Raw genomic sequence first — 22,478 nt, forward strand, 5'->3', positions numbered from 1 at the left:
AGAAAGTTACGCAACTGTGGTTTCCAAACCATTGTTTACAGCTTCAGCAAGCGGGCGGAGAGCCGGTTGCAACTTGCAATCCCGGGGCTGAGTGACTGCAGCTGCTTGCTCCGCTTCCGCGTCCACCAGCGCTGGAGCTCAGCCAGAGACGGTGCGCAAACGGGGATTGGTCCCGCGGGGTGCACGGCCCTCCTTCGCACACCGGCAATTCCCGGGCCGGGTGCAGGAAAGTGGGGCGGCTCAGCCCCCGGGACGGGCCGAGGGCGGTTCCCGAGCAAGCCCGGAGGGCGGGCAGGCAGGCAGGCAGGAAGGGCGATGGCCTCTCCGTTGCGCACGGGGAGAGGCGGTGCCGGTAAGGAACCGGAACGGGCGCAAGGCGAAGAGGAGGCTTCTCTGGCCATGGGCAGAGTGCAGCCCTCCCTTCTTGCAATGCAATCCCTGCGGGGTTCAGGGAAGCGGGTGGAAATCATTGCAAGGCGGCCCCGGGCTGGGATAGTCGAAAGGAAGCAGCCCTGCAAAAATAGCCATCGCTTTGCGCCTTGCCCAAACGCGCGCTCCTGGAGTCAGCTGGAGATGTCGGGGCGCAGAAGGATGGGGCGCTCTGCAACCCTGCCGAGGAGGAGAAGGAGAAGCTCAGGGGCAACCGGGGGTCTCAGCCTCGGCCTTTGGGAGGAAAGGGCCAAAGGCTGGGGGGAAATCTCGGGGCTCCTTCTGCGCGCGCGGAGACACAGCCGGTTCTTGAGCGCAAAAGCTGGAAGTGTGTTAGTACCGCTTTATCATGCCTTGGGAAGGAAGACCACACTTTTTTTTTATTATTATTAGATTTATATGCCGCCCTTCTCCGGAGACTCAGGGCAGCTTACAATGCGTTAAGCAATAGCCTTCATACTTTTGTATATTTTTACAAAGTCAGCTTATTGCCCCCACAAATCGGGTCCTCAATTTACCTACCTTGGAAAGGATGGAAGGCTGAGTCAACCTTGAGCCTGGGGAGATTTGTACTTACGGTAATTGCAGGCAGGTGAATGTTAATAACAGGCTTTTAGTCTGTTGAGCTATCCAGGCTCCTGGATAAACGCTGCATCCAGTTTTTGCTCACCATATTATAAAAAAAACAAGATGTGGAGACTGTAGAAAGAGTGCAGAGAAGAGCAGGAAAGATGATTAGGGGACTAGGGGAGGCTATGAAGCCGCCCTGAGTCTTCGGAGAGGGGCGGCATATAAATTGAATTAATTAAATTAAATTAATTAAAGAACAGTTGCTGGAACTGGGTATGTCTAGTATGATGAAAAGAAGGACTAGGGATGACATGATAGCAGTGTTACGATATCTCAGGGGTTGCCCCAAAGAAGAGGGAGTCAAGCTATTCTTCAAAGCACCTGAAGGCAAGACAAGAAGCAATGGAGAGAAACTAACCAAGGAGAGAAGCAACCTAGAATTAATCAATCAATCAGAATAGAGCTGGAAGGGACCTTAGAGGTCTTCTAGTCCAGCCCCCTGCTGAAGCAAGAGATCGTATATCATTTAAGAAGAAACTTCTTAACATTGAAAACAATGAACCAATGGAACAACCTCCCTTCAGAAGTTGGTGGGTACTCCATCACTGGAGGCTTTTAAGAAGAGACTGGACAGCTATTTGGGATGTTATAGGGTCTCCTTCTTGAGCAGGGGATTGGACTAGAAGACCTCCAAGGTCCCTTCCAACTTTGTTACTCTATTATTCTGAACACCTCTGCCTACCTTGTTTGGCTAAAGCTATGATGACCAACCCCTGGTTAAATCAAAGTCACCGAAACTAGGTTGCATTATGAGGCATGAAGAGGCCATCACACTAAGTCACAGAATGATGGTTTGGACTTAGAGGGTTGTACATGCACCTCCCTTTTTCTGGCTTCAAGTATAATTCATGTATCTTTTATTTTATGTACACTGAGAGCCTATGCACCAAGACAAATTCCTTCTGTGTCCAATCACACTTAGCCAATAAAAATTCTATTCTATTCTACTCTACTCTACTCTACTCTACTCTACTCTACTCTACTCTACTCTACTCTACTCTACTCTACTCTACTCTACTCTACTCTATATATTGTTATACATTGCTGTTGAGCTTTCTTTAAGGGGAAGGATATACAAAGGCTTTTAAGAAGTTTATAAAATCAATGTTTATACACTAGGCTAGGTGTGTCCAACCTTGGCAACTTTTAAGACTTGTGGACTTCAACTCCCAGAATTCCACAGCCAGCTATGCTGATTTTGTTAAGTTTTTAAAGTTGCCAAGGTTGGACTAACCTCTGCACTTGGGTATAATAGGTTGGCTAGTGACTCCAGTTCCTGATTTTCTAATTTGTGAGGTAGCAGGACGGATTTGAACCCAGGCCACTGTGGTTTGATGCTTTAAATTGGCTAAATCAAATCCTAGCCTGATTTATAACCCTGCCAAATGTGGTTTGCCATCTTGGATTAATGACTTAGTGAAGTCCTCCAATGAAGGCTTATTCAGCAAAGCTTCAAACAAACCTGGTTTATGGACACAAGCAAATCTTGCCGCAAATCTCTGTTTATTGATGGGCCCCTTTGAAAATGTTGCTTTTGTAATTTACGAAACTAGTTGAGGGGCCAATTTTCGGAAGAGACTCTTGCCAGCAAGAGATGGCAAGTAGCTATGACTTCTTTTCTTTTTTTTTTTTCCATGAAGAATTTTCATAGAATTTGCTATGAATTTGAAAATAAGTCCCTATTTTTTTGGTGACGACGGTGGTAGGGAGGTTGTCGAAATAAAACCCTAAACAAGTTGAATTCCTTGGATCCTGGTGGTTTTTTGGTAGAGATGGCCTTGTCACATTTTCTGAATAAATACACATTTGGTAACAATTAAAGGCCTGTGTCCTTTTAATTAATGTTTATTATGTTGTAAGGGATGTTATTTAGCAATGTAAAGTTTTCTGAGGGACTGTGTTTTGCGGCTGATTGTTGTTTTCCCTGCCTTTGGTCCATCTGAAGTCTAAAGATAGGGCATTGTTTATGCAAACTTGAAACAATTTTTACTCTGAAAGCAAACTTTTATCTGGTTTGTTTTTATTTTCTTTAGAACAGGCTGGTAATAATTCCTTTCCCCTCTTTTGCCATTTCCTACTTAATCGTATTTTGAAGATCTGTCCGTCTTGCGCAAATCAAAGCCTTTTCCTTCCTTCATTAACAGTGAATTTATTTATTCTTGTTAGAAAAACAGGGTATTAAAGCAACCTATAATTAACTGAGGGGCATAGAAGTTACATACTGCTATTCCTCGACTTATGTCTAAAACTCAGCCCAAAATTTCTGTTGCTAAACGAGATATATAAGTCAGCTTTGCCCCATTTTATGACCTTTCTTGCCACAGTTGTTAAGCGAGTTATGGTGGTTGTTAGTAACATTGTTGTAAAATGAATCTGGCTTCCACATTGACTTTGCTTGTCAGAAGGTCGCAAAAGGTGATCCGATGAGCTTGGGACACTGCAACTATCATAAATACAAGTCAGTTGCCAAGCATCTTGAATTTTGATCTGCGACCATGGGGAAGCTACAACAGTCGCAAGTGTGAGAAATGGTCATAAATCACTTCCTTCAGTGCTGTTGTAACTTCAAACGGTCACTAAATGAACAGTTGTAAGTCAAGGACTACTTGTATTTTAAATTCTAATTCTGTCTACAATAGTGTTTTTTTTTTGACCTTGGCAACTTTAAGAGGCATGGATTTCAACTCCCAGAATTCCCCAGTCAGCATCCTGGGAATTGAAGTCCACCAGTCTTTAAAGGTTGGGGGAAAAAAATTGATATGCAATATATAGGATTGGATGGATGGCAGTGTTTTTTTTTCTCCTCTGATTCTTTTGTGTTCTAATTCTTTGCCAAAAGAATATCAAGAAATCTTTTAATGTGATTTGAACCCTGGACTTCTGATCTGGAACTTAAAACATGCTTCCTATTTCCGGTTGAATGACTTACGTTCTTTATTTTATACTTACTTTATTAAACCGTGGTTTATTGGTTCACTGCCGCAATCACAACTGGCTGGTACACAATGTATAGTGAGCCGTAAGTTATGTTTTCATACCACAGTGATTGGTTTCTGGCTTTAGCAAGCTGTAAAAAGAACTAAATGATGGGTAGTAAAATCATGAATTCAGCCTGTGCTCCTTGTACTGATTCACTGTATGTATTTTATACTCTTAGCCTCATGGTGAAAAGTAAAAATACCAGTTGATTTTTTTTTCAAATTTCCATGACATTTTTTCCACGATATATCTGACCATTAATAGTGTATTAAAATTGTACTTTTGATTTCCACCCCCCCACACATTTTCAGTCTGATCAGATTTATAATCTGTTTTTATTACTTTATAAATTTTTTTTTAATCCGGGGTGATAACAGCATTTCTTTTCCTCAACTGGTTTTATTTTAAAAAATGAATCCCAACTTGTAGCCTTTGATTTCTAAAAATACAGGTAGTCCTCGACTCAACGGCCAAAATTGACCCCAAAATTTCTGTTGCTGAGTGAGAATCACTGCCGTTGTTAAGTTAGTGATACGGTTGTTAAGTGAATCTGACTTCCCCGTTGACTTTCTTATAAAATGACATTGACAGTCTTCCTCCCCCCCCTCCTTTACAGGCTGAGAAACGAGGGGGGGGGGCTCTTCTTTTTTTTTTTTTATTGCAAAAGTTTTACAATTACATTTTCACCCCATTTCCCCCCCCCCTCAACCCACCCAAATCTCCCAACCTCAGCCTCCCTAACCCTCCCTAACCCTCCCCTCCCCCCGGACTTCCATACAATATACTCAGATCAAGAGAAAAACCCCCCTTTGTATAAAACTTGAATCCCTCCCTCCCCCTTATAATTTTTCATCTTCATTACATTAAAATATTTCTATCTTAATATAACATTTTCAAATAAAAACTATTTGATACTTCCTGGTTTGATATTTGTTCTGAACATAATCTATCCACTTTTTCCATTCCCATTCATAAGTCTCTTGTGAACAGTCTTTTAAATATGCCGAAATCTTCGCCATCTCTGCAAAACTGGCCATCTTCAAAGTCCATTCCTCGATCGTAGGCAAAGCTTCATTTTTCCAGTATTTACCTATCAATAACCTCGCAGCTGTTATCATATACAATATCAACTTTGTTTCACCCAATGTAAAACCCTTAACTATACCCAATAAAAACAATTGTGGAGAAAATTGAACTTTTTTCTTCAAAACATTCTGCATAACCCACCAGATTCTTATCCAAAAAGCCTTAACTTTCTTACAAGTCCACCAAACATGATAATATGTAGCATCTAAACAATCACATCTCCAACAGTTTGGCTGAACATTAGGGTACATACACGACAATTTTTTGGGGTCTAAATGCCATCTATAAAACATTTTATAGAAATTTTCCCTTAAATTCTGCGACTGTGTAAATTTAACGTTCTGAACCCAAATTTTTTCCCATGTTTCCAACATCACTGGTTCTTCAAAATTTTGTGCCCACTTAATCATACAATCTTTAACCAATTCAGTTTCTGAATCCCTTTCTAACAAAACATTATAAAGCCTTTTAATATGCATTGGACCTTTCTCTTTTATATGTCTGACCAGTTCTTCCTCATGCAACATAATACCAGTTTTTTGGTCCTCTTTCCATCTCATTTGAAGTTGATTATATTGTAACCAAATTAAGTTAATCCCTTCGTCCAACAGTGTCTCTAATGACTTCAACTGCCATCTGCCCACATCTGTAAAAAGAACCTCTTTATATAAAAACCCCCCGAGTGACATTATATTTGTATTCCACATAATATGACCAAGATCCAACCATAGCGGTATTTTGTAATCCCACTGAGGGAGGGTCTCTTCTGACCTCCTCCTCCCATTATGCAGCTTTAGGCTCTGCTGTCTCTTCTCTGACCGTTATTTTGGCTGGCCTTTTTGTACAGTCTTTCTCAGATACCGCTGCACTCAGAAGTGGCTTCTGGCTGTTGAACTGTCTCCATCTTGTGAGATTTAACACATGCACTGTAATTAGAACTACAGAAAAAACAATGGCTACCAGCCTGCCTTCCATTGAGGACATGTATCAGTGGTGAAATCTAAAATTTGTTACTACCGGTTCTGTGGGCGTGGCTTGGAGGGGGGGTAATGTGACTGGGTGGGTGTGGCCATTTTTTTTTTTACTTTTCCGCGAAGAGGTGGTAAAAAAATGCTTTCAAAAGGCTCTGACGATCCCAGCTGAGTTGCCTGATTGGCAGAGACTTTTTTTCTTTTAAATGCCTCTGATGATCAGGCAACTCAGCTTGGATCGTCAGAGGCATTTAAAAGAAAAAAAACCCTTATTTTTACTTTTAAAAGCATATTTTCCGGTGGACTTCCGGGTGCGCTTCAAGGTGTTGGTGATCACCTTTAAAGCGCTCCATGGCTTAGGGCCAGGGTACTTACGGGACCGCCTTCTGCCACTAATAGCCTCCCACCGGCCAGTTCGCTCCCACAGAGAGGGCCTCCTCAGGGTGCCGTCGGCCAGACAATGCCGGCTGACGACCCCCAGGAGGAGAGCCTTCTCTGTGGTGGCACCTACCCTATGGAACAATCTACCCCCAGAGATACGAGTGATCTCCGACCTTCGGATTTTTCGTCGGGCCCTAAAAACTTATTTTTTTCAGTTAGCCGGTCTGTCTTGATTTTAGGGTTAGTTTTAATATTTTAATATTGATTTTAATTGACAAGTTTTAAATTATGGGCCAAATTTATAAATTATTTTAACTTTATTTTTTAACTGTGATGTTTGTATAGATGTTTTTATCTTGGCTGTTCACCGCCCTGAGTCCGAAAGGAGAAGGGCGGTATAGAAATTTGAATAATAAATAAATAAATAAATATTTTCTACCTCTTCGGCCGAAAAAATGCTTTTAAAAGTAAAAAAAAAAAAGCCTCTGCCAATCAGGCAACTCAGCTTGGATCGTCAGAGGCATTTAAAAGAAAAAAAGGGTTTTTTTCTTTTAAAAGCCTTTGATGATCCCAGCTGAGCCAAACGATCATCAGAGGCTTTTTTTTTTTTACTTTTAAAAGCATTTTTTCGTCCGAAGAGGTTGTAGAAAATATGCTTTTAAAAGTAAAAAAAAAAAAGCCTCTGATGATTGTGCAGCTCAGCTGGGCATAGGGGGAGGGGGCAGGGATTTTTGCTACCGGTTCTCCGAACCACCTGCCTCCATCGCTACTGGATCGGGCGATCCGGTCCGAAACAGGAGCATTTCACTTCTGACCTCTATACTGCACAAGTCAAAAAGAGGGCTGTGAAAATATCTACAAACCCCTCACATCCTGGACATAAACTGTTTCAACTCCTATCCTCAAAATGACGCTATAGAGCACTGCACACCAGAACAACTAGACACAAGGACAGTTTTTTCCCGAATGCCATCACTCTGCTAAACAAATAATTACTTCAACACTGTCAAACTATTCACTAAGTCTGCACTACTATTAATCTTCTCATCATTCCCACCACCCATCTCCTTCCACTTAGGACTGTAACCTTGTTGCTGGTATCCTTATGATTTATATTGATTGTTTCCTAGTATGATTCGATTGCTTATTTGTACCCTATGACTATCATTGAGTGTTGTACCTTATGATTCTTGACGAATGTATCTTGTCTTTTATGTACACTGAGAGCGTATGCACCAAAGATAAATTCCTTGTGTGTCCACTTGGCCAATAAAGAATTCTATTCTAAAAATAAAACTAAAAATTGAATTTTATAATAACCTACGGTCAGTTCTTAAAAGAAATCTACCTTACAGGGGGGAGACCATAGAAAGGCCTAAGTGATAATTTACAGCCACTTTTGTTTTTCCCTGTGGGACGTTACTTCAAAGCCACTTGGCTTTGATTTGCTTGTTTTTGTGGCATTGGGGGGGGGGGAAATACATTCTGTGGGCTGTAGAATATTTCAGTCTTTCCCTTCATTCAGCCTGTGCTCTCTCTGTGACGATGAAATCCAAGCCTGTGGTTTTTGACCCAGTCAACATTTCATTTCGGGACAATGAAGGACAAGCTATAGCAGTTGCTTGGTGTGGTTGCCTTTTATGTCGCCATGACTCGAATTAAATCATTTCTGGGATGATACAACCACACTGGCTAGCTTTGAACAATGTGGTTAGCTAAAACGTAGTTGGTTGGTTTGTGTGTCAAGGATATTGTATTTGATCATTTGGCCTGTCTCCATTTGACGGCTGTATCCCCAACACCAGGGCCCTGAGGATGACATCTCCCATCTTCCACAGCCATTGGGTGTTGAGTTGGGGAAGGTGATTATTGATCTTTTTCCTTGCTTTTTTCCATTGAAATGGTTGGAAATGTCAATATTAACAAGGCGACATGTCGGTGTCTGTCTCTCTTTGTGTGTGTATTTCTAGAACATTCTAGAGATTGACCGGAAGCGCCTTACAGGTAATCCTCTATTTACAACTTTTTAGTGGCCCTTCAAAGTTACAATGGCTCTGAAAAAGTGACTTATTCCCTTTTTTTCACACTACCAATCCTTGTAGCCCCCCCCCCCCCCCCCCCCCGGTCATGGGATCAAAATTTGGCTGTTTGGCAAGTGTGATTTATATTTGTAATGGTCCTGTCTGTGCAGAATGGGGCAGCTGGTCATGAAAAGGTAACGAAGTTTTACATAACGTAGTACATAGAACATAGAATAAATAGGGTTGGAAGGGACCTCAGAGATCTTCTAGTCCAACCCTGCCAATAGCTATCCGGTCTTTTCTTGAAAACCTCCATCGATAGAGCAGTCACTTCTCTGGGAGGCAGGCAAGCTGTTCCACTGGTTAATTATTCTCCCTGTCAGGAATTGTCTTATTTCTAGTTGGATCTCTCCTTAACAAGCTCCCAGCCAATGCTTCTTGTCCTGCTCCCAGGTGCTGTGGAGAATATAACAATAGCAATAGCACTTAAGACTTATATACCTCTTCACGGTGCTTTACAGCCTTCTCTAAGCGGTTTACAGAGACAGCCTCTTGTCCCCAACAATCTGGGTCTTCGTTTTACTGACCTTGGAAGGAGGGAAGGCTGAGTCAACCTTGAGCCGGTCAGGATCGAACTCCTGGCAGTTGGCAGAGTCAGCCTGCAATACTGCATTCTAACCACTGCGCCACCCCAGCTCATAGTATGTCAATCTCATCTTCTCTGTGACGGCCCCTCAAACATTGGAAGACTGCTTTCATGCCACCGGTAATCCCTTCTCTTCATTAAGATAGATATACCTAGTTCCCTCAATCCTTCATTGTACGTTTTTAGCCTCCAATCCCCTAATCATCTTTGTTGCTCTTCTCTGTCCACTTTCTAAGGTCTCAACATCGTTTTTTTTTTTTTTTTTTGCTATCGTGGTGACCAGAAGTGGACGCAGTATTCCAAGTGTGGTCTTACCCGGGCAGTATAAAGTTGTATTATCACTTGACGTCATTTTGAAATGATCCTTCTGTTGATGCAACCCGAGACTGGATTTTGAGAGTGGGAGGGGTGGAAAATGATTCATTTCAGATCATTTCTGCAGCCAGGGGCCAAAAATGGCTTCCTTTTCCTGTCCCTTTAAACCAGTGGTGGAATTCAGTTTTTTTTACTACCGGTTCTATGGGCATGGTGTGGCGTGCGTGGTGTGGCTTGGTGGGCATGGCAGGGGAAGGATACTGCAAAATTCCCACCCCACTCCAGGGGAAGGATACTGCAAAATCCCCATTCCCTCCACTCCAGGGGAAGGATACTGCAAAATCCCCATTCCCTCCCCACTCCAGGGGAAGAATACTGCAAAATCCCCATTCCCACCCCACTCCAGAGGGAAGGATACTGCAAAATCCCCATTCCCTCCCCACTCCAGGGGAAGAATATTGCAAAATCTCCATTCCCACCTCACTCCAGGAGGAAGGATACTGCAAAATCCCCACTCCCTCCCCACTCCAAGGGGAAGGACATTGCAAAATCCCCATTCCCTCCCCACTCTTGGGGGAAGGATACTGCAAAATCTCCATTCCCACCCCACTCTGAAGCCATCCAGAGCTGGCATTTGCCGGTTTTCCGAACTGCTCAAAATTTCCGCTACCGGTTCTCCAGAACCTGCTGGATTTCACCCCCTGCTCTTCCTCAAGCATCAGACTCTTCTTCTGCTCCATTGAAAACCAGCGAACCCTTTGCAAGGGTCAGCCTTTTAAAATTAAAAAAACCGAGGAAGCCTTTAATCGAGGCTTCCAGGGTGGATTTGATTTAAATCAACTTGATTTAAATCATAATTTTGAAAGAGCAACTGTCATCTCTGCTACTCCTTTGACCCACTGTTGACTCACCGATAGTCCCAGTGTTGCAGAATATACAGCCTCATGCTAGATAACTCAGCTCCATTTCATGCTGAATAAACTAAATTATTTATGTATCTTAAAGAGAAAACTATCTTACGATCGATTTTTACCCCAAAAGTTTTTTATTAAAATAAATTCGATAAAAATCAAAAAAATCCGATTTAAATCAAAAAAATCTGATTTTTTTAAAAAAATCATTGATTTTTATCCACCCTGGAAGCTTCCCATCCGCTTCATATTTAGGAGCATTTTTGGAGACAAAACCCACCCTTCCCCCCCCCCCATCCCCCGGCCTTGGGATTTCTCCCTTGCCGTAAAGAAGGCACGTCGTTTCCTTTGCATTAAACAGAATCCATCCTTCCAGCCTGAACGAAGGGGTGTGTGTAAAAAGACCCGAGGCCAAGACTCCTGCTATCTGCTGGCGAAGCTCACTGTTGACATTGTGGCTGGAGCACCAGCCCATGTGATGTCCTGTCCTTGTTTACCAGGCTCGGGTTATTTCAGATGGCAGAGTCTCTTTTCAGCTCTGTGGAGAAATGCTGGGGATTTCTGGAATCTGGCAAACGCAAGGCAGGCTCCTTCTAAATTTACTCTCCGGATGGTTTTCTGGTACCTATACTCTGGGGAAAGGGGGGGGGGGGAGAAGGACCACTCCTCTCATTGCATGTTTTATAAACTCTAGTAGTTCCTCTCCCACCCCCTTTTTAATAACCCTTGCAGATTGTTTTTCAAACCACTCCGGGGTGGGTTTATTGCAACTTTCCAACCAGAATATCCTCTTTTTTTTTTCTTTTTTTTTTTAAATGCAATTCAAGCATGTAAATTCAGGACTATGCTCTCCAGCTCCTGTGTTATGTATGTATGCGGGCAGAGAAGGGGAAGCCTTTGTGGAAACGAGAAACGAGAAAAAGTAAGGCTGGCAGTTTTTAAACAAAGGGACTTTTATTTTGTAATGGCTGGAATTCCCTTCATCTTTTGGTCACCTCCTGGCTGGCTGGCTGGCATATTAAGTGTTTAGACCAGAGGTTTTCAAACTTGGCATACTAGCTGGAGAATTCTGGGAGCTGAAGTCCACAAGTCTTAAAGCAACCAAGTTTGGGGACCCCGTGGTTTAGACAGATTAGCAGAGTTGGAAGGGACCTTAGAGGTCTTCTAGTCCAACCCCTCGCCCAAGCAGGAGACCCTACACCATTTCTGACAGATGGCAGTCCAGTCTCTTCTTGAAAGCCTCCAGTGATGAAGCTCCCACAACTTCCAAAGGCAACTTCTGTTCTATGGGTTGATTGTTCTCACTGTCAGAAAATTCCTCCTTATTTCTAGATTGAATCTCTCCTTGATCAGTTTCCATCCATTATTCTTTGTCTGGCCTTCAGGAAAATAGCTTGATCCCCTCCTCTCTGTGGCAGCCCTTCAAATATTGGAGCACTGCTATCATGTCTCCCCTAGTCGTTCTCTTCACTAGACTAGCCGTGCCCAGTTCCTGCAACCGTTCATCGTATGGTATTGTTCTGCCTCAACAAAATACTGCACAGGTAGTCCTCGCCTTACAACCAAAATTGATCCCAACATTTCTGCTGCTAACCGAGACAGTTGTTAAGTGAGATTTGCCCCATTTTACGACCATTCTTGTCACCTGCAGTTATTAAATTAGTAACACGGTTGTTAAGTGAATCTGGCTTCCCCGTCAACTTTGCTTGTCAGAAGGTCACAAAAGGGGGGGAAATCACATGACCCCGGGATATGACAACCGTCATAAAGAGATGCCAATTTTCAACTGTCTGAATTTTGATCACGTGTCCATGGGGATGCTGCAATAGCAATAGCACTCAGACTTATATACCGCTTCATAGTGCTTTATAGCCCTCTCTAAGCGGTTTACAAAGTCAGCCTCTTGTCCCCAACAATCTGGGTCTTCATTTTACTGACCTCGGAAGGATGGAAGGCTGAGTCAACCTTGAGCCGGTCAGGATCAAACTGCGGGCAGTCAGCAGAATTAGCCTGCAATACTGCATTCTAACCATTGCGCCACCATGGCAATAGAATAGAATAGGAATAGAATAAGCACTTAAAACTTATATACTGCTTCACAGTACTTTCCAGCCCTCTCTAAGCGGTTTACAGAGTCAGCATAATTGCCCCCAACAATTTGGGTCCTCATTTTACCCACCTTGGAAAGACGGAAGGCTGAGTCAACCTTGAGCCTGGTGAGATTCGAACTGCCAAATTGCAAGCAGCCAGCAGTCGGCAGAATTAGCCTGCAGTACTGCACTCTAACCACAGCTCTTGGTTCATTGGTCATAAGTGTGAAAAACTATCATAAGTCACTTTTTTCAGTGCCGTTGCAACTTTGAACCCTCACTAAACGAATTGTTGTATGTTGAGGACTACTTATCCATCAGTTTATAAAGAGAACGGAAATATGAAAATAGCACGGGTATTCTAGGTTTTATGTCTACTTCCAAATATTTTGAAAAGTAGCGTGATAGATAGGTAAATGTCCTTAGTATGATACATTTAAGAAAAGGGCGATAAAATTGAAGGGCTAAACGATTCTTAGGCCTAGATTTACAAGTAAATAAATTTAGCATCATTCTACAGATAACAAGATTTTTTTTCTCCCCCCTAACAACCAGCACGGCTGAAATGTTTGATGAATGCAATTCTTGGATTTTGGGGTGCAGCTATGCATATTGATGATATTTGGCTGGCAAGAAGTAAAAAAATAAAATGATTTCAGTTAAGATTTGGCCCTGTGTTGCTTTCTGTCTTCTGAGGTAGATAACTCACTGCCTTAGCTCAAAGGAATGGCTGTAAAGAAGGCCCGTCTGTTGGACGTCTCTGGAATTTTAAGGCGAATTTTGAGTTCTTGGAAGTGTTTTTATGAGAATGAGAAATACTCCGTCTATGATTCAAGCGTTACTGGGAAAGAAGACCGTGTACTCTGTGGAACGCCTTGTCTCTCGCTGGGGATGGAAGCAAAAAACCATGTGATTTGTCAACTTCCATCGGCACATAAGGATGTTAAAAATAAGATTGCTGTTAATCCTAGAGGGCATTCTTCCACTCAGAAATATGTCAGCGTGTTTAGTAATAATGATATCTCCTTTGTAGAGTGGGAACCCTTTACCTTATTTGGTCGCACGAAGGATGTTTGCAGGAATTGGGGATGAAAAGAAGGGTTAGGGGAAACGTGATAGCAGTCTTCCAATATTTGAGGGGCTCCTACAAAGAGGAGGGGCTCAAGCTGTTTTCCAAAGCACCAAAAGGCAAGAGACGAAGCAATGGATGGAAACCAATCAAGGAGAGAAGCAACCTAGAACTACGGAAAATATTCCTAACAGTGAGAACAGTTAATCAATGGAACGGCTTGCCTTCAGAAATTGCGGTTGCTCTATCACTGGAGGCTTTTAAGAGGAGACTGGACAGCTACTTGTGTGAAATGTATAGAGCCATGATGGCACACAGAGCCATATCTGTGGGCACACGAGCGTTGCCCTAGCTCAGCTCCAGTGCACATGGGCATACCAGCCAGCTGATTTTTGGGCCTTCTGGAAGTCGGGAAATGGGCCATTTCCGGACTCCGGAGGGCCTTTGGGGAGGATGGGGAAGGCAGTTTTCACCCTCCCCAGGCTCCAAGAAAGCCTCTGGAGCCTGGGGAGGGTGAAAACTGCCTTCCCCATCCCCCCCCAAAGGCCCTCCGGAGTCTGGAAACGGCCCGTTTCCAAGAAAGCCTCTGGAGCCTGGGGAGGGTGAAAAATGGGCCTACCGGGCCCACCGTGTGCCAAAATTGGAGGGAGCATGTGGGGGGGGGGCGTGTGTGCATGTGCAGGGTGTATTGAATTATGGATGGACATGTGCGCACGCGACTCCCCGCGCTCCTCCCACTTTTGGCATGCGACAGCAAAAAGGTTAGCCATCAGTGATATAGGGTCTCCTGCTTGAACAGGGGGCTGGACTAGATGACCTCCAAGGTCCCTTCCAACTCCGTTATTCTATGTTCTACGTTCAGATCTGATTAGTACCTATGTAGAAATGTTAGAGTGGTGGAGAAAACTGAGAGGTTAAATAAAGGAGGTACAAATAAACCTCCCAATTTAATGGAGCTCATTGTGTGGATTTTGAATGCAAATCTGAACATACACAATATCCTTTCACACGTCTGCAAAATCCCATTTGCCGTTCTATGCTCGGATAGAATAGATAAAGTGTGCATGTGTAAAATCTCATTCCCGCTTTTACACATGCATGAGCTACAGTATATGCAAAATAAGCATGCATAAAATCCCATTGGAGGAATGCCTATTATAATAACAGAGCATGCAAAATCCCATTTGAATTTAATGGACTTTCTGCTTTTTAATGGACATCCCTTCCCCCATTAGGGCATCATTGACAATCTTGCATTTCGAGGGGTGAAGGCTAGCAGGATTTTTGCCCTTGACTGGAAGGTTGGTGACTTTGAAAATCCATGAGAAATTTTGCAATGTGTGGGCTGCATTGGAAGGCAGTGGCTTTTAGATTTATTTAGTCACTTCAAGCACTACGCACTTTCCATGCTTTGTTTATGTGGAAGCTTAAGAAGAGATCTGAGAGACAGTTTGGTGTAGTGTCTACACCAAACTGTTGAGTATAGAGAGGGGTAAAAATACCGCATCTCAGATTTTAAGTTTTAGCAGGTTGTGCTTTAGAATAGAACAGAACTGAAGGGGCCTTGGAGGTCTTCTAGTCCAGCCCCCAGCTTAAGCAGCAGAATCTATGCCATTTCAGACAAGTGACTATCCAGTCTCCTTAAATACCTCCAGTGATGAAACACCCACAACAGCTTGCCTTCAGAAGTTGTGGGTGCTCCATCACTGGAGGCTTTCAAGAGGAGACTGGACAGCCATTTGTTCAGAATGGTATAGGGCCGTGATGGCGAACCTATGGCACGCGTGCCACAGGTGGCACCCGGAGCCATATCTGCAAGCACGCGAGCCATTGCCTTAGCTGAGCTCCAGTCAGCTGATTTTTGGCTGCCCCTCCCCTTCCAGGAGTTTCCACGCAGCCCGTTTTGGATGCCAGGTAAGTACAGGGCTCACACGAAGGCTCTGGGAGGGCGTTTTCGGCCTCGGGAGGGGGGGATTTTTGCCCTCCCCAGGTTCCAAGAAAGCCTCTGGAGCCTGGGGAGGGTGAAAAATGAGCCTGCCGGGTCCACCGGAAGTTGGGAAATGGGCCATTTCCAGTCTCCGGAGGGCCTCGGGGGGGGGGGGGGGGGGGCTCCAGGCTCCAGAGTTGGCAAGGCCTCCCTCTTCAGAAACCTCCTCTCTGGCAATGCCTTCGGTGTCCGCCGAAGAGCAATAGATAGGGCTGGGGCCAAGCACGTCCACGCAGCCACAGATGGACAGTGATGAGGGTAATGAGTCTTGGCTGGATCCATGCCAGCGTCGCAGAGATAAGCGCACGCAACAGAAGAAAAGGCGTGCCCGAGATTAGGCTGAGTCACTGGACCACACCCCACAGGGTATAAAAGGGAGCGTGGTGGCCAGTCAAACCTTGTGACGAACAAAGCTGAAAGCTTCCACGCCATTCTGCATTGCCGGACTTTTGCTATAGACTTTGCTCGATTATCTCTGGACTTGATTGTAATTATTGAGCTGTTTCTTTTGATGTACCAGAAGTGGGGAGAAGTTATCTCTCCTCTTTGCAAATAATAAACTCTTGGCAGGCAGCCACTAGGTTGTTGCCAAGTTCTGTTATCATAAGGAAAAGGATTTTGCCGGCTGGTTTGGTCTAACTCTTGAACGTCTGTTGGTGTGTGTGCGTGTGGTTGGGGACAGAACAATAGGGTCTTCTGCCTTGAGGAGGAGGTTGGACTAGAAGACCTCCAAGGTCCCTACCAGACTTATGATTCTATGATCTGTACTTTCGAACTGTTTTGTAGGCATGTAGCACATATAACTCAATTACTGAATTGCCTCCTTTTTCAGATTCACACAATGCATTCAGCCATAAGATGCACTAGGTTTGAACAGCGTGCTAGGTTACAAATCATGGTGGAAAAAAAATGTGGGGTTTTGGTCATCTTGGCATTTTTTTTGCTTACGTTGTAGGTCCTTTTGGGGGCCAGAATTTAAGCAACCTGTCTCAAAGGTTGACCCTTGATATTCTTCCTTCTCCCAGGTAGTCTTTTTCTGGTGGACATTAAAGATGAAAACCTGGGCAATCTGGAAACGGGGCTTTGCAACAACCAGGCGAAACTTATGGAGGAAGCCTTAGCCGCTGCTGAAGATCTCTTTGTTCCAGGCCAAAAGAACGTAAGTATACTTCATTCTTGATAGATCAAAGCTTCCGTACTGTTCCCTCTTGCGGTGTTCCTGCACCACAGGAACTGTGCGAGATAGAATGAGCTGAGACTGTCCCGAGGTCAACGGTTGACTTTTGGGCTCCTCCCACTCTACATCTTATCTCGAGCCACGCTGAGGGGAACAGATCATAGAACCGTGACGGCAAACCTATGGTACGCGGGTCAGAGGTGGCACACAGCACCCTCTCTGACGGCAGGTGAGCTGTCTCCCAGTTCAGCTCTGCTGTGCATGCGCGTATGCCTCCTGCCGGCCAGCTGGTCTTCAGGTCTCTGCCATGCATGTCCAGAGGCGGGGCGCGTGAAGGGGGCACCCGCGGCCCTCCCAAGCTCCATTTTCGCCGGCAGAGGGTTGCAGGAGGCCGTCGCAGCCAAAAACGGAGCTTGGGAGCCTGTTTTCTCTGGTAAAGCTGTTGGGCCCCCACAGGCACCTTCCCCCGTCACGAGTGATGTCGAGCTGGCCACGCCCACCCTGGTCGCACCCACCCAGGACCCCCGAGGTCAAACGCAACCCTGCTGCGGCCCTCGATGAAATCAAGTTTGACACCCCTCATATAGGATCCCCTGCTCCAGCAGGGAGATGGATTAGATGACCTCCAAGGTCCCTCCCAACTCTGTTATTGTTCTATGGGGTGTTTTCCAAAGCACGTGGATTTGTCAGGTGGAAATACGAATCCGTTCGTGAAAAACTTGAGCCAGAATGTTACCCAGAATGCACACAAGCCCATCATCGATAAGATCGAAGTCCTTCTTTGGTTTGGACGGACGCTGATCTGGGAGAAGAATTTGCATTGTAAATAGAAAGTTCTTACTGCATGTTCTTTGACTGCTTGGATGCAGTTGATTTCCTTTCCGTATACCAGAGGTTTTTTTTTGTTTTTATTTTTTTTTTAATTCCAGCAAATTGAGTATTTTAGGACATATCATGTTGTCATGGAAAATGTGAACCCACAGGCTCGATGGAGAAGAGATTAAAAAATGCTGGCAGTTGGTTCCTGCCCTGCAAGCTGTTCCCAGCTGGAGAGAGAGAGAGAGAGAGAGAGAGAGAGAGGGGGGTTGTGTCTATGTCCCTCTCGATTTTTCATCCTTTTGGTCTCTTTCTTTTGGAGGGGAGGGTGCATTTCTGCTTTGCCTGTTTCCCTGATGTGCCAAGCAAGCAAAGGCTTCAAAGGGCCCAGATGCCGCTGAACAGGAGCAACAGAAGAGCAGCAAGTAGAAATGGGGGCTTTGAGCAGATACAGATTAACAGAGGTGGCAGGGACCTTGGAGGTCATCTAGTCCAATCCCCCACTCAAACAGGAGACCCTACACCATTTCTGACAGATGGCAGTCCAGTCTCTTCTTGAAAGTCTCCAGTGAGGAAGCTCCCACAACTTCTGAAGGCAACTTCTGTTCCATTGGTTGATTGTCCTCACTGTCAGAAAATTCCTCCTTATTTCCAGGTTGAATCTCTCCTAGTTTCCATCCATTGCTTCTTATCTGGCCTTCAGGTGCTTTGGAAAATAGCTTGTCCCCCTCCTCTCTGTGGCAGCCCCTCAAATATTGGAAGACTGCTATCATGTCTCCCCTGGTCCTTCTTCTTCACTAGACTAGCCATGCCCAGTTCCTGCAACCGTTCATTGTATGTTTTAGCCTCCAGTCCCCTCATCATCTTGGTTGCTCTTCTCTGCACTCTTTCTAGAGTCTCAACCAGGGGTGAAATCCAGCAGGTTCTGACCAGTTCTGGAGAACCAGTAGCAGAAATTTTGAGTAGTTTGGAGAACCGGCAAATGTTACCTCTGGCTGGCCCCAGAGTGGGGTGGGAATGGAGATTTTGCAGTATCCTTCCCCTGCCATGCCCACCAAGCCACACCCACCAAGCCACACCACGCCCAAGCCACGCCCACAGAACTGGTAGTAAAAAAAATTTGGATTTCACCACTGGTCTCAACATCTGTTTTATAGTGTGGTGACCAAAACTGGATGCAACAGGAGCAACAGAACAGCAAGTAGAAATTGGGGTTTTGAGCAATTTGAGTTTCCATCAAAACCCTTCTCTAGCTACGCAAAAACCATGTTGGGTTTTTGCATAAGTGAGCGAAGAGTCAGCTTCGCATAAAATACACTTTGATTGCCCCCTGGTGCCCAAGAAGTACAGTTGCTTCCCCGGGCTAAATCAAAAACAGGAAACGAGGTTTGGAAACCAAAGAAGATGGGGGGAGAAAAGGGTAGCTCTACCTGGTGAACTTCCATGCAGAGTTGAGGAGAGCCAAGAGCTTGGCCTGCTTGAGTGTCACTGCAAACTTTACAACAGTGGAGGTAGTCCTTGGCGTACGACCACAGTTTTGGGACCTTCCTTTGTGTTGTTGCGCAAAAGTGATTGTTCAACAAGTCGCGCTGGTGTTACGACCTTCTTTGCCACCGTTGTTAAGCGCAACTCTACACTTGTTAGGTGGATCTTGTAATGGTTAAGCAAATCTGGCTTCCCCCATTGACTTGCTTGCTAGGGAGCCAGCTGTTCTGACCCAGCTCTCCAAACATGACAAACTCTCTGAAATGAACTCAAAAGATTCCTTTATTAGGAGTGCCGGCAGCCCCGGCAAAAAGTTTATCTCACAGGCTGACAAGTCCATCCAGCCGGAAGATGAATAACTGTCTGCCACATCTATCTATCTATCTATCTATCTATCTATCTATCTATCTATCTTTTTTATTTTATTTTATTTTATTTTATTTTATTTTATTTTATTTTATTTTTTATTTTATTTTATTTTATTATTTTATTTTATTTTATTTTATTTTATTTTTTATAATTTAGTTTAATTTAATTTAATAATTTAATTTGATTTGATTTAATTTAATTTAATTTAATTTAATTTAATTTAATTTAATTTAATTTAATTTAATTTAATTTAATTTAATTTAATTTAATTTAATTTAATTTAATTTAATTTAATTTAATTTAATTTAATTATTTAATTTAATTATATACCGCCCTACTCCCGAAGGACTCAGGGGGGTGAATAGCCAAACGGTAAAAATACATAGATACAAAATTTAAAAACAAAGTAAAATCGAATTAAACAAATTTGGCCCAAACATATTAAAACCCCAATCCTTTAAAAACCAATTTAAAATTTACATAATTAAAAAGAGGGAAAAGATTAGGCCAGGCCCGCCTTGTGGAATAAAAAGGTCTTAAGAGCGCGGCGGAAGGTGCGCAGATCCAGGATCCTCCGTATCTCCGGGGGGAGCTCATTCCAGATTGTCGGTGCCCCCACAGAGAAGGCTTTCCCCCTAGGGGCTGCCAGTCGACATTGTTTGGCCAACGGCACCCGGAGGAGCCCCTCTCTATGGGAGCGTACCGGCCGGTGGGAGGCTATTGGTGGTAGTAGGCGGTCCCGTAAATAACCAGGTCCTGAGCCATGGAGCGCTCTAAAGGTGGTAACCAAAACCTTGAAGCGCACCCGGAAGACCACCAGGAGATCATCTCTGCTCTCTGCCTTTTATCTCCAGACCTAGGGTGGGGCTTTACTAGCAGCGGTGGCTGTTCCTTCCCCGGGACTGACCCATAGATTTCCACTGCTCTGCTCTCCTCTCCTCTGCCTTCTGTGCAGCCACGCGTCAGGCACTGGACCCGCTGTTCCTCCTCTTCCTCATCAGCCATCTCCAGACCTGGGGGTTCTTGACTCTCCATCTGAGGGTGAAGGACAGCCCAGACTACGCCTCTGTCTCTCTCTCTCTGCCAGCTCCATTCCCTCTTCCCTCTTAGAGCTCTCAGGTTGCCTCGATGCTGACCCTGATCCCACGCCGCCTCCTCCTCCTCTGATTTGGCTGTTGGAGGGGCCAGCGGCTGACAGGCCACAACACACCAGCTGGGAAGTTGTTGTGGCCCATACGCGGCCTGTGCGGGTTGTAGCTGATTTCGACAGCGAGGAGGCTGGTGTGGTGCTGCGCCAGCAGCCTGTGCAGCTGTCACTCGAGTCGGACAATGAGGCTGGAAAAGATATGGTGCCAGAGTCGGGGATTCAGCCAGGGCCTTCAGAACCTCCAGAAGCTCCCTTAAGTGAAGAGGATGAAGAGGAGACTCTTCTCGATGCACGGGCGCGCAGAGCTGCCAAAAGGCAGGAGTGGCTCCTCAGGAGGAGGTCTCCTCGAGAGTAAGGCTTGGGGCTAATTGGCCACTCCGTTAGCCTATTTAAGGAGCAACCCGACTGAAGCAATTTGCAGGGAACAACTTCATTCACATACCTTTGTGTCTTGTCTTGCTTATCTTATCAGCTTCCTGCAAATTGCTTCTGGGCATTCTGCCAACCATAGTAAGTTTTCAGTTATTATTCTTTGAATTCTTGGTGGCTGTTAATGCAGTTAATTAACAGCCATTGTAAAAGACTGGTTTATTCAGTAAACTAAGGTTTGAACGGACTTTGTGTGTGCTGTGTTTTTTGGGGTCCGTAGCTGGGGCAGAACAGAAGTTCACAGATGACTATCTTGTGACTTTGGTACGCTGCAGCAATCCTACGTACATGCCAGTACATTCCCCCAAACCCTGGAGATGCAGTGATAGTCACAAGTGTGAGAACCAGTCGTAAGTCAGTTTTTTGCAGTGCTGGTGTAACTTTGTGCGGTCACTAAATAAATGGCTGTAAGTCAATCTGTAGTCACAGGGTGGAATTTGGAGATAAACGGAGAAATTCTGCACAGTTTTCCAGCTTCACAGGCTGCACCTGGCTTTGGACTGATCTGGGTTAGGCACACTTACTGGAGCTACCCTGATCAGCAAACAGAAGTGTCCAAAAAAAAATCAATTATTGGCATGAAGGATTTTTTTCCTGCCTCTTGGTCTAGGTGCTTGAAGTCTGTATGAATTTGAATTAAATTAGAATGAAAATAGAAAGGCTGGAATCTCAAAAGGCAGAGAAAATTGGGGTGCGTGGATGGTTTGAGAAATCCCTGTTGCTTTTGTGAATTTTGTTTGTTTGTTTGTTTGTTTGTTTGCAACATGATTTCAGCAGAAGAATCTTGTTTTATCATTTTCATCCATTGCTTACAAGAAGTAAAACTCACAGATAAACATTTTCAAGATGTATCATTGTTCAGGTTCATTGTTTGAGGTTGAGTAAAAGCACGATTGCTTAATCCAATTTTTTATTAACTTAATTATCCAGAGTAACTTTTGTAGGCAGCAACCCTCAGGTGACTTGGCTATATCTAATAGATAGAGAGATGGAGAGATGGAGAGAGAGAGAGATAAATGTTAGATACATTGATGATAGAGAGATGGAGAGATGGATAGAGAGATAGAGAGATGGATAGAGAGATAGAGAAATAGATAGAGAGATGCTAATAGATAAAAGCTGATCCCAACACCCTCACCCGCACCAAATGAAAGAAGTGGTTTATGGACTTTGGTTCTCCTAATCCAGCAATCTTTCCTTTCCTTTCCTTTCCTTTCCTTTCCTTTCCTTTCCTTTCCTTTCCTTTCCTTTCCTTTCCTTTCCTTTCCTTTCCTCTCCTCTCCTCTCCTCTCCTCTCCTCTCCTCTCCTCTCCTCTCCTCTCCTCTCCTCCACCTTTCCTTTCCTTTCCTTTCCTTTCCTTTCCTTTCCTTTCCTTTCCTTTCCTTTCCTTTCCTTTCCTTTCCTCTCCTCTCCTCTCCTCTCCTCTCCTCTCCTCTCCTCTCCTCTTCTTTCCTCCCCTCCCCCTCTTCTTTCCTCTCCTCTCCTCTCTCCCTCTCTCCCCTCCCTTCCCCTCTCCCGACACATGGCTTCCCATAACAT

At 44.4% G+C, this 22,478-nt stretch overlaps 1 protein-coding gene across 3 annotated transcripts in view; it reads left to right on the top strand.

The window, feature by feature from the left end:
* The first annotated feature begins 294 nt into the window (after nt 1-294).
* Nucleotides 295-22,478, top strand: part of LOC139323931 (protein FAM169B-like) — a 159,793-nt gene continuing 137,609 nt past the window's right edge. For all 3 annotated transcript variants that reach the window (XM_070953510.1, XM_070953511.1, XM_070953509.1), the window contains exons 1-2: nt 295-352; nt 16,541-16,674. In XM_070953510.1, the coding sequence (XP_070809611.1) occupies nt 316-352; nt 16,541-16,674 (171 nt within the window). In that variant the 5' untranslated portion in view covers nt 295-315. The remainder of the gene's footprint in view (nt 353-16,540; nt 16,675-22,478) is intronic.

This window comes from Pituophis catenifer, unplaced genomic scaffold, assembly GCF_029215685.1.
Source record: "Pituophis catenifer annectens isolate HBS135680 unplaced genomic scaffold, rPitCat1.0.hap2 SCAF_14, whole genome shotgun sequence".
Classification (NCBI taxonomy): Eukaryota; Metazoa; Chordata; class Lepidosauria; order Squamata; family Colubridae; genus Pituophis; species Pituophis catenifer.